Raw genomic sequence first — 13,178 nt, 5'->3', positions numbered from 1 at the left:
TTGTTAGCACAGGGGGGAGTTGTGGAAATTCAGGATCCATTGGTGGCTAGCCTTATTTAGTAGCATGTGGATTTAAGAATATTTCACAGAGTCAGAAGAAAGAGGGTAATTATAACATAAGGTTCAACATCTTTAGATATGTAGAACATTTTCCGTTGCTTAAAACAAATATTCCCTAAGAAAGTATAAAACATTTTTCTGACTTGCAAAGTTTTTGCAGTCTATCATTTAAATTACTTAAATAAAGGGAGCTTTACTGCTCCCCAAAGCTAAGAATATAACACCCTCCATGCATATTAGCTTGATCTTCTTGACAGACCAGAGAAGTGTTTGTGTGTGCCAATTAAAACAAAAATGGATCCCTAGTGGCTTGTTCTTCACACAACTTCTGAAGACTGCTCTCATTGTTTGCTAGGGTAACCCTGGATAAGGCTGCTCTCCAAAGTAAACAAACTTTTCAAAACTTTCATGACAGATGGGGGTTACAAATGCATTTTAATAAGAGAGTTGCCAAAGCAACTTTTTTTTTTCTTATAATCAGCATATATTTACTTAACATCTAGCAACATTGGGAACACAAAGCAGATACTTTCTCACAAAATGTTTTAACAAGTAACATTTTTGGAAAGACAAATTGAAGACCTTTTACTTCTAACTGATATTTTACCCACAGTTTTATGTTAACTTTGCTCAACATGTTAAGGAAAATGTTAGGAGTTACTCCAACCAGACTGTAATTTGAGATAGACGTGCAGTTTGATAATGTAATTTCATTGGTCGTCATAAACACCTTTGAGACTAAGTAATTTACTATTAGTATAGCCACGACAACCTTTATTTGATCAGCTATATCAAATGGATATATGTGAAGTGTGATGCAAGATGAAAAAAATGTGAGTCTGAGGGTTTTTTAGAATCATTTCCTCAATTTTAGGTCTTGAGCTCTCACTATAATGTAACCAAAATATATACCTATATTTTATTCAGTTAGAAGTCAAAAGAGAGCCAAAATTAATTTCTAAAATAATTCTATTCAATTCAAATAAATTTAGTGTATTTTGACGTAAATTTTTATATCCACTTAATTTAATTCAAATCTAATGACTTCATCATGAATCCCAAAGTGTCTCCAAATACAATAGTAATTAAATCCCATTCCTCCTAAATGGGTAATCCAGTGATTTGTAGAATCACTGTAGCCATATCATTTAACATTTTTTAGGGCTCTTTGGCTATTTTAAATATAATATTATTATGTTGCTTACATACAGTTTCAGCTTCATTAAGATAAAATAAATTCTCCTTTGGCTCATAGTTAAAAGCTGATCCTAAGCAAAATATGAATGATACTTTGTTCACATGTAGGATTGTTTCAGTCCTTTCTAAGATTTGAAGGCATTTTTTGGATGCCCTAATCTTGTTTTAGGGCAACAATAATGGTTGTTTTTGAAGAAAAAAAAAGGAAATATCTGAATAAGAATATTGGGTGATCTTTTTATTTTATTATTTATTTATTTATTTATTTTACATTTAAACAAAGACTTTTATTAAGACCCAGAGTTTGTTGAAAATATTCATTTAATACGTTCTAATGACATTAATATTTTTAATGAATATAATTTATTGTCAAATTGGCAGCAAATACAACATCCAGTGCTCATCCCAACAAGTGTCCTCCTCAATGCCCAGCAGCCATTTTCCTTCTCCTGCACACCCCCATCCACCTTTAGTTTGTTCTCTCTGCTTAATAGTGTCTTGTGATTTGCCTCCTCCCTGTTTGTATCTATTTTTCCCCCCTTCCTTTCCCCCATGGTCTGATCTTTTTAAAATTGGGCTATCTTTAGCATAACAAGGAAGAAACAAAAAACTTTTTTCTTAGGTCTAATTCCAGATTTCATAACAGAAACCAAATCATCATAGTCCTTTTCCCAACTGCACAGAGTCCTTGACTGTATAAGACTGTTTGCTGAGGACTAGTGAACTAGAAACCAAGATCTTTGTAATCTCTTAATTCTATCATTTAAAAGGATGCCAATTTGATAGAATGGCATTCTCATTTTCCTCATTTGCTTGATTTTCTTCATTTGCAAAATTACTTTATGATCGTGAAGGGAAACTGCACTTGAAGGATGTTTATTATGTGCTTTGAGATCATTAAAGCTGATATTACTTTGCATACCAAGTGGTAGTATTCATATCCTTAATATACTAAAGTTCTGATACAATCAACCTTTAAGGAATAACATATCATGACCAACAGTTTATGTATAATTCCATGATGTAAATGTGTCTTCAGTAATTACTCCCTACTCTGAAATCTTGACATGAGCATTGTCTGTGCCATTCACATTGGGATTTAGTAGAAGCCATTTCCTATTGTTATTTATCTTTATATGCATATGTCCTATTTATGCAAACAGATTGTAAACTCTTGAAGATGGGGGGGAGTGTCCCTAGCTCCTAGCAATGTGCCTTGCACTTAATGGAGGCTCAATCAGTCAATGGATGACTGGGGGATATTCAGTCAGAAACACCCCGTCTCAGTCTCCTGAACAAAGAATTATTTGCAGAATTAATTCTACAGTAGGACATGTGCTACCATCAAAGAGGGGAATGCATATCACTCACTATCTCTTGCACTTCTGATAGCCTCTCAACATGCATTTGCGGTCAACTAGAAAGAACATAGCCAACAAGAGTTAGCCATCAAATATGTTTTACTGATAAGGTGTCTATCTGTGGCATAAAGTTGAAAATTGATCACTATCACAAATACTTGATTATTTATAAAAGGGTGGCAATAACTAAATTAAAATACCCACAGTGTTTACTTTGCAGAGTCATGAATAGTTTTAATTTGCTTTTTGTTATCTTTATTTTTTCCAAATTCTTCATAACACAACTATTTTTTTAATATTTTTTTACATTTATTTATTTTTGAGAGGCAGAGATAGAGAGAGCATACGTGGGAGAGGGCCAGAGAGAGAAAGAGATACAGAATCTGAGGCAGGCTCCAGGCTCCGTGCTGTCAGCACAGAACCTGACACAGGACTTGAACTCACAACCATGAGATCATGACCTGAGCCGAAGTCAGACACTTAACTGATTGAGCCACCCAGGCGCCCCAACACAATTATTCTTATAATTAGGAGAAAATGTAAAATTCTAAAAAGTTTTTGTTTCTATTCTGGTAAACCAAATTATGGAAGTTTTTAATAGTATACATGACAATCTACAAATTCTAACATGGACAAGACTAAATGTCAGACTTTATGTATACTGTTAAAGACCGATACTTAACTGACAATACTGACAGGGGCAATATTTAAATAAACGTAAACACTATTCATTAAAACTCCTCAAAGATATTTAAATTAGCATAACAATATTCCATGTGTTAATGAAAGCCTGGACAACACATTTCTTCTTTACACCTTGTTTATTGGTGGAGTTTGGGAACTGGGAGATACCTGCTTTCATCTTCAGAAGAACCACAGCAAGGTCACAGACCTAGGGTCCTAGCCCAGAGGAAAACTGTTTTTGAAATAATACCAAAAAGCCTTAAAGAATGTGTCTGTTCTTCATGTTGTCTCTTGGATATGCTCTTATGATTTCCTAAGCATCTGTGTGTCACCGGCAAGAATTCAGACAGATCCTTATCCAGTGTGAAAACTTTGAGGCAAATTTCCCCAGACGGGTAATTAAAGATATCTATTATAGACAACGCTAGCACATTTCATTAAGACTGCCTTGGTGGCAGTCTTTAAAATACGACTTGGTGGCAAGGAGGCAGTTCAAGAGAGGTTTGTCTAAAGTAGGCTTCAGTGCAAAATGAAGACCAGCCACTCTTGCCTAAACCCATTGTGTTTTCTGTAAGTTAATTTTTCATCCACCTCACACCAGCATCTGTCACTTGGGCAAAACATGATATAGAAAGAACACATTAGTATGGCTTAATCTAAAATCTTCTGTGTCTGTTATTAGTTTTACATCACTTTACATTGCCATCAGGAATTGCTCAATCAAAAGGTTTAGTCAAAGCCAGCAGTTTTTACTGATGGGTTTTTTCCCCCCAAGAGTGTTGAAATTCGATTGTTCAAACTGCAGATATGATTCAGCAAACCATTTATCAGAAAACCTTAAAGAGGTCATGTAAAAATGTGGATTGAGAAACCTGAATTAAATGGGCTCAAGCAAAGACTTTGAAACTGCTTTCCTGTGAATGGCTGGGATGGAGCAGAACAAAGTCAACTACTGACTGTAATTAAGAAGTGGATGCATTTAAACTGTAGAGAGCAGTAGCAGACTTCTCCAGACTGCCTAGTAACTGGAAAGATTAGTGGGAAGGCGGAGGAAAGAATGTGAGCTGTATCTTTCTGATAGTAGATTTTGAATGAATTGCATTCATATAGTTCTCTGATCCAGCTTCCTCAAATGAACTCATAAATCACTGAGTATGTGCGATTAATGCAGTAATATATTTGTATAAAGAAACTTTTAAAATACATTTTGTTTTTGGTTGTGTTGGCAGTAAAAGATCCCCTTTGCGTTGCATAGCATGCATCAAAAAATGCAAATGCACTGCCGAGGTACTTACATTTTATCACTGTTTGAATTTACTAGACTGAAAAGTGAACTGTGTTAGCTCTTTCCTAAAACCTCAGAATATAGTAAATCTAATTATGTTTGTTTCTTGTAGTTTGAAATGTTTCTTTTTACAATTTTAATAATGGTTTATTTATAATGGCAGAAAAATATATTAGATTGCATGTCGTGCTTGGGCTAATCCATATTTCTATGTGCATGTTAACAAATTTTGATGTTACATCCTACATTCATAATCAAAACATTTAAAGTTAGATTAGGATGAAGGTAGAGGTCAAGGACATTACTAGTTTTCTTGGGTTAGTCACAAATGACATATTTTTAGATTACTATTTCTGTGGCAACACTTTACAAAGTAAATATTTGGAACTTTATGTAAGTGAAGAACATTGCTTGGGTATTCAGATAATTAGGCAAACATCAGCTTAACTGTCTTGTAATAGATACATAAAACAGAGGACTCTTTAGGAGCTATTTTGAGCCTCTGAAATCTTACATGCAATTTTTCTTTAAAAGATAAAAGAGTGATTGGCTCTGGTAGTCTGTCAAATTCTAATCTGGATAATAAAATTCCTCTTATTTTCTAATCTTTCACTTCTCATTATTACATATACTTGGACAGTCCTCTCCTTACACTTGTAAGATGTCAGAATCAAGAAGGGTTGCACTGTAACACTGAGTGATGTTTCATCTCTATATAGTTTTTCTAAAAATAAATGACAAGTGAATATATATGTATGCGTGTAACCGAAGATTTCTTTAAAACTCCAGGACCATTGTCATTAAATGTTGTCATAAGAATCATTGAGACCTTCAGAGTGAGCTATTTGGGGTAATAATTGTCATATTAATGATAGAATTATAGAGACATCCTGAAGCATGATTTGCGATTTTCTGAACCTGTGCCACATTTCAATGTTCACCTCCCATTCAGAGCAAGTGAGGCTGAGAAGAGGTGACTAGCTCCTGATTGAGTGTTTTGAAATGTCAGTCCTCTAAACCTCCGAAGCCTTGCTTGATGTGTGACAGTAGTTAGGAAGTGTTCATCTTCCTGTTGAAACAAAAAGTCAATACAAAGGGAAAGTCTTCACAGTTCAGATTGATGGCCTTATACAAAAAGCGTGTCCACACCCACTCTAATCAAATTCATCTCTAAGTAGCTTTTTATGTGTGAAATAGAGAGCTTTGCTCTGTTTCTATAGGGTCACATTCTTCTCTCACAATTCTGGGGAGGAAAAGATTCGGTGTAATGAAAAATGTATAGTTACATGTTAAATATTGTCAACTACTTAATCGCCCTGAGAGTCTGGAATGGGGATGTTCATTTGATAAATACTCTCCATGAGAGGTTCAAATATGTAAATAAAGTTTTATTCTAATACACTCCCTTTGTAGAGAAATAGGTCCTTTATTACTTTCCTATAGATCTTTATGCTAGGAAAGTAGAAATAGCCAAATGTTATTCATTCGAATGACCTTTTGGAAAAGTCTGCATTAGTCTCTTTGGTAAATAATCTGTTTTACAGCCCTCCATAAAAGGAAATCAAATATAGAGATACTATTAGATTTGAAAAAGACAAACAGGAAAGAGCCAACAGTGCAGAATGAATTCTGACACACCCGGGTGCATTTTTCTGAGGTTCTAACTTAAGTGGATACTGTCTGCATTATTCTGAACTTCCTGGCTTGCTTCTACTTGAGTTGGAGTAATTCAGCTTTAGTCCTACTCTGAGTTAATCGTTCTATTATTAAAACAATAATGTATTTGTTATGACATGAAAAAACAGTTTATAGAGAGAGGTTCAAAACGATCCTAGTCTCCCAGTTCCCAGAAAGACAATTACTGGAATACAAGAAAATATTTTGGTGTATTGAAGTGTGTTTTTAAAACAGTGTGTATGTGTGTGTGTGTGTGTGTGTTCATTTTTTAATGTAAGAGATCTATTTTATATGGTTTGCTTACCTGTCAATTTTTTTTTCAGATCACAACAGTATCAGGAAATGAGTTCCTTCTACAGTCAGATATTGATTTCATCATATTGGATTGGTTCCACGCTATCAAAAATGCAATTGACAGATTGGTATGTATTTGTTTTGGCTGTTACCTTTATTAATTAAAATATTGTCACTTAAATTGTGCTGCTTAAGCATATAACACACACACATTTCAATGGATCCTGCAGATCAAGAGATATTAAGTTATTTTAAGTTTAAATAGAGTCCACTAAAAACCTTCTCAACAGACATGGTTTGTGGAGCTAAATGTCATCTGATTTCTCTTTCAAAAACACAGGGCATTCATTTCCCCCCCCAGAAATAATATGGATATTCATTTGTTAAAGGCTGTAAAAGGCACACAAGCACTTGATGACTACTGAAATTTCATATTTTCAGTTCATGCAGTCTGTAATACATATTCTTGAAAATAAGCACCAACGTATTTGAGCCCATACTCACTGCTCAAACACCAGTAAATAATAATCCTTTGTACTGATGTTCATTGTTCTTCCAGCTAGGCCAGATTGTTCTTCTCATGAAAATTATGAATCTGAAACTTTATGAAATTACCCTAAATCATACATTCAGAAAATCAGATTGTTGAAAACTACCATTTTATACAGATTCAAGACCAAACATTTAATTTTAGGACACTGATATTTGCAAAATCTTAAGAAATATTCTTGAGCGCTTTTAATAAGGTGCACAATAGGAAAAGACAGCATTTTCTGTGTGGTTTTAGTGCTATTTAATTGCAATCTTTCTTTGTTTCATTTTGGGGCTAAAACTTAAAAAAACAACAAATTGACTTTCCTCCATCATCAATATAGTCCCCTTATCCAGGCATCCTTGAGTGCTGACACCCGCACTCACCCACCCACACACAGATCGTGTTGTCAGTCAGACTGGACCCTGGAGTCAGACTGCCTGAGTTTGAATCCTGGTTCTATCCTTTACTATCTGTGTGGCCTTAAGCAAATTTATCTCTTTTGGCTTCAGTTTCCTTGTCTGGAAAGTATGGTAATAATAATATCTACCTCATAGGGTTACAGTGATGATTAATTGAGTTAATACATGTGGAGTACTTGGGGTGATGTACAGCATTTAGTAGCTATATATATATATATATATACACATATATATATGGCTATGATTAAATTTGAATATTGAGCTTAGCATAAAGGCCCTATCCCAAAATAATTATCTTAGTTCAATCTTCCCTTTAAATCTAATGTCAAATAGATCCCTAAATTATCTGGGGAATACTTTCTGCCTTGTAAAATTATTCAAGTCTAATTGTTTGATATTTCTAGCCAAAGGATCCAAGTGGTTCATCAAGAAACCTGGAACTGTTCAAAATCCAGAGATCCTCCAGTACTGAATTACTAAGTCACTATGATAATGATATCAAAGAACAGAAACCAGAGCACAGAAAATCTTTAAGTAAGTATTCTTTTATACTTGCTGATTTTAACGTTGTCTAAATGCAATGCTTATGAAATATAAATGCATTGAAATAAGATTTGAGCCAAGCTCATACTACTCATGGAAGATTCGCAGCCATTTCCTGGTCAGGGAATCATGCACTGGAGGGCAGTCTGGGTGCTTTGCTCGCGTCATTGTTGGTAATGCCTCTTGAGAAAATAATTGCTCCAAGGTCATGGTCTCTGCTTACAGCAAACCTCTGAATCTCTGAGTAATAGCCACGGTGCTCAGATTGGTGATTGATTTTGAAAGTGGGAAATGTCAAGTATCTCTAAACCTTGGCATGCTGACTATTTGATTTCCATACATTAAAAAATGTGTGCGTGACCACCACAGTTGGCTCAACTTAAACCAACAGGCTAGGCAACTTCCTACACTTTCGGGCCACCGAAAAGATTTAGAAATGTGGTGTGTGAAGTGTATGTTCTGCCAGGTCATACATACCTAGTTCTAATTTCTGAAAGAAATGAATTTGGAGTAAAATGGTCCAATCTCACCATATAGTGAGCTTGACTATATCTCTCAACCTTGCCCAACCTGCTTCCTCTTCAATAAAAGGGGATTATGAGAAGGTGTCACATGTATCTCACAGTTGGTTTGGATTTCAGCCTCCTGAAAGGTATCTCTCTCTGAAAGCAAAGAAAACCAACTTCCCAAATTCTTAAAAAATTATAGTATCTTTCAAGGATCAGCGACCTAGCTACCCTCAATCTTCTGAATTGCTATTTTTTCTGCCAACTCCCTTTGTTCTAAGATCAGTATGGTTACATCCTACCTTTTTGAATTAAAGAGAATTCCATAAATAGAGAAGGGCTTTTAACAGAATATCTACACATGAACATGAGTACATCTGCTAAATGGCTCTATGTGTATATGCATATATTTGTGTGAATTAGGGAAGACTATATATATATACACATATATATACATCTATATGTATGTATATATAAACATAGATGCACTCTCACACGCATATGACAAGGAAGAGAGAAGCCATTTATATATAGCATATCTCATATCTTCCGGAGCTAAATTATTCTAGAGCTTAAGAATCTAGAAATAGCAAGACAACTTTGAGTAGAAGCACCCTTTCAAAATTAAGTCATTATTCAAAAACTCATACCACAATACAACAACTGCTAGAAACATATTTAGCTAGCCAATTGTGTTGAGATTAAAATGATCAATGTTAATGTCTTAAACTGTATGGTGCTTGCAAATCAAGTTATTTTGTAGAGTGCTCACAATGCCATTTAAAAAGATTTCTCCATAAGGTGGGGGCAGTTTGGAGTTCTCTCACTTTGAATGTTTCCCTTTAATTCCTGGTCACTGTTCCCCTTTACTTCATATGGGATCAAATTTAAAGCAAGATTTTAGAATTAGAATTCAATTGTGAGAATGTTAATGGTGTGTGAGTGTGTTGAGTATGTTGCTGTTAATTATATGACCATTTTGTTGTGTGTATAATAGGATGTATGAGGCAATGATTAGTGGAGATTTGGAAGATACCCTGACATGCTCCTAAAGCCTGAAGCTTGGAAGAAAATAAAGATTTGTAGAAGTGTTTGAGAAACTCTGATGTTTCTATGTTTTAAATGTTTTAGGGGAAACAAGTTCCTACAGATAAAATGCCAGCTACTCCTCTTTAGTATTTATTTTTGATTGAGAAAGACAATCATTTGTCTATTTGGGGCTTAAACTCAATCCTGCCTAGAGACAAGTGAAGAGACATGATTTATTCTACTCATTTAAACATGTACCTAATTCTCTGGTGACCTCCTATTCACTTTTTCCTTTGCAGATAAAAAATAATGGCAGTCAGCAAATATCAAACCCTTACTTTTCACTAGGCATTGTTCTAAGTCCTTATCTATGTTAACTTACTTAAGTCCTCCCACTAACCTAGTGAGTCAGGTACTACTACTGACTTTATTTTGTAGATGAGGAAACTGGAGTCCAGAGAATTAAGGCAATTTGCACAAAGACCAATTACAGAGACAAGTTTCAAATCCATTCAGGTTAATATTAGAGCCTCTGCTTTTAACCATTATACTATGGTGAAGTGAATAAATAAAAGGTACACTTAGTTTATATCAACCTTGGACTTAGATGGAAATATTACGTTAAAAATGAGATCCATAGGAGTCAGTAAACTTAACAGGGACCCAGAAACATATTAGCAAAAGAATTAAACCCAGATGTCTCTGGGGGTTGATCTATTAAAACAAATGGTTCACTTAATCTTTAATGCTAGTCCTAATTTTAGAAAATGCATCACTTCTATATTTTCATGGATATTTATAGTTGTAAGCCCTTTTTAAGGCTAGAATATATATTTGCAATGTAGAATACAGTTAATATCCATCTATTACTTTAAATTAAGTTCATTCACTATTTATGTATTGATTTTCATTTCAAAGTCATAATGATTGACTTACCCCACACAATAACAAATTAGACTACACACTTGGCATATTTTATAGTTGATGTTTTTTAAAAATATTTTTTCAAGTAAGAAGTATACTGTGTGAAACCCCTCTAAGTCCTAGATTTGAACACCCAAACTTAGGTTTTTAAAACATGCATTCAGTTTTATGTTACCCTCTTGAGATTAAATACTTATGTGGAATTAGAGATTCACAGTATCTCCTTTCTTATTAGTAGCCTAAGCACAACCTTTATTGTCAGTTTGCTGCCTTTGGCTTCCTGTGCCCTTGAGGTTCCCATGAGTTTCATCGCCAAGATTGTAGACAGATAAAGCCAGAATTACTTTTTTAGAGGCATGTGAATATCATTAGCAGCTAACAGGTGGTCATTTCATTGTCCAGTTTCTCTGTGTAACATGGGAAAAATTATGTGCTCTCAATGAGCGAATTGTGAAAGTTAAGTGCTTAAATATACTTTCCTTTTAAAAATATGATTCTAACCTGCCAACACTACTAAGGACTAATCAGATATTTTAAGATATCAGTTGAGTCGAATAGACAAGAAGCCAGAAAATTCGATGTAAGGGCCAAATCACTGTGGGAAATTCAGGACACCAGCATGGGATGAGAGGGAGAGCAGCTCTCCAGGGAGGGTTGTTAATGGAAAGTGGAGAGTCAATCAAAGAAACTGCTAGCATATTTTTCCAAGGAAAGAGAAGTATCTTCCACTGATGGCAAAGAGGAAAGGCTCAAATATAAATCCTGCATCAAATGCCCTGGAAGAGGTTTCTTAATTTTCTGAGCTTTACTTTGCCGGTCTATAAAAATGGGTCTAATACAGTCCTTGCAGGATCGTGTGAATATTTGAAATGGGATATGTAAATACTTAGCTCACAGCAAGTACTTAATGAGTAGGAACTCTGTGTCCCCAAAAAGATGGTCCCAAAATAGGGCAGGAACCGAGGGTAGTGTCTAGTGGAAGACTGGAGCAGGGCATATTTACTGTTAAATCTCTGCTCAAGTATAGAGAAAATAGGGGATAGGAAACAGAATTGAGTATAGGACTCAGTGCTGTAAAATCTAAATATGAGCAGCTGGTCTTTCTCTTGGCGACTCCCCCGGTGAAAATGGCAGCCATGGTGTCCTTGGGAGCAGCTCCCCAGGAAATAGTAGAAGAGAGCCAAGAGACACGCTTGATTCTTTGATGCCCAGGACTTCATGAAGAAGTTCCCGTTGGTGGAAAGGATTCAGCATCTAGACATTTCATTATTCCTTTAGCATAGCTTGAGTTTATTCATTTACTCATATATTTATTCTTTTTCATTAACAGATATAGCTGAAGGTACACAACTAAAATTCCTGAGTTCACTCATCTGCACTTTCAACTTTTTAAAATTAGTTTTGTATTTGGGCTCTGCCTTAGAAGTAATATACCTCATGCTAATCAAATGCTGAACTATAAAATTCATGTGTGGAGACCTTGGATAACTCTTATATAAAACTGACACTTTTAGCATTATAAATATGCACCTCAAAATGAACATGGGTTAAAAGAATAAAATCAAAAAGTAAAAGAACTGAGGAATGTCTGGGTGGCTCAGTCAGTTAAGTATCAGTTAAAACTCTCAATTTCAGCATAGGTATTGATCTCACAGTTTATGGGTTCAAGCCCCACATCAGGATTTGTGCTGACAGTGCAGAGCCTGCTTGGGCTTCTCTCTCCTCCCACCCCTCTCTCTCTCTGTCCCTCCATAGTTCACATGCTCTTGCTCTCTCCCTCTCTCCCAAAATAAATAAACTTTTAAAAAAGTGAGAGAACTGAAAGAAAATGAGTTTTCTTTTATTATTATTGTTATTATTAATTATTGTTATTTTGCAGATGTTATTTTGCAGTTTTCTTTTAGGTGTCTTTAGATTAAATCTTCATTAAAAAACAAACATATAAATGTATTCTTGATGAAATCCTAAAAGCATTTAGATATAGATCTCCCAATTCTATTGCCCCTTAGTAATGTATGTAGTAGGGGTGTATGTACAAGGCTACAAGAATAAAGCTAGGAATGGAAAATTTGGAATGAAATATTCATCCAATGTAGAAAATGGAAATACTTGTGAACCTTTAATAATATCTTTGTTTAAAAATTTGTCTGCAAAGTAATCATGGTCATGCCAAGTAAAAAAAAGTCTGATAGAGAAGGCAGTTATTTTTTGTACTAATCTAAATAATTATAACACTGGCCATCCACAACAGTAAGTAAGCTATGTTCTCAAAATCCAATTGTAAACGGGCTGCTTAGATCTCAACACATTTTCATAAGAAAACCGCACACTAGCCACAAAAGCACACTTAAACCTTATGTAATCATTTAGAATGTTGTTTTTAGGGAACAGCTTGTTCTGAGTTCGTTGCACCTCTGGCCCTAGGAACCAAGAATTTCCAGTAGCACTGCTTTCCATCCAGTTTTTCTTTTTCTCCTCCCCTATTCCTTTTTAAATTATTTTTAAATTTTTTAAAGTAGTTTATTGTCAAATTGGTTTCCATACAACACCCAATGCTCTTCCCCACAAGTGCCCTCCTCCATCACCACCACCTCTTTTCCCCCCTCCCCTTCAACCTTCAGTTCATTTTCAGTATTCAATAGTCTCTCAAGTTTTACGTCCCTC

At 35.0% G+C, this 13,178-nt stretch overlaps 1 protein-coding gene across 6 annotated transcripts in view; it reads left to right on the top strand.

Moving 5' to 3' along the window:
* The window catches only part of ARHGAP15 (Rho GTPase activating protein 15), a 599,315-nt gene that overhangs the window by 291,117 nt on the left and 295,020 nt on the right, over positions 1–13,178 (top strand). For all 6 annotated transcript variants that reach the window (XM_029934637.1, XM_029934641.1, XM_029934642.1 and 3 more), the window contains 2 exons: positions 6,588–6,686; positions 7,917–8,046. In XM_029934637.1, the coding sequence (XP_029790497.1) occupies positions 6,588–6,686; positions 7,917–8,046 (229 nt within the window). The remainder of the gene's footprint in view (positions 1–6,587; positions 6,687–7,916; positions 8,047–13,178) is intronic.

The sequence above is a fragment of the Suricata suricatta genome, chromosome 3 (genome assembly GCF_006229205.1).
Source record: "Suricata suricatta isolate VVHF042 chromosome 3, meerkat_22Aug2017_6uvM2_HiC, whole genome shotgun sequence".
In the NCBI taxonomy this organism is placed as follows: Eukaryota; Metazoa; Chordata; class Mammalia; order Carnivora; family Herpestidae; genus Suricata; species Suricata suricatta.
Note: the sequence above shows the minus strand (reverse complement) of the source record. Positions and strands in the feature narration are given on the sequence as shown.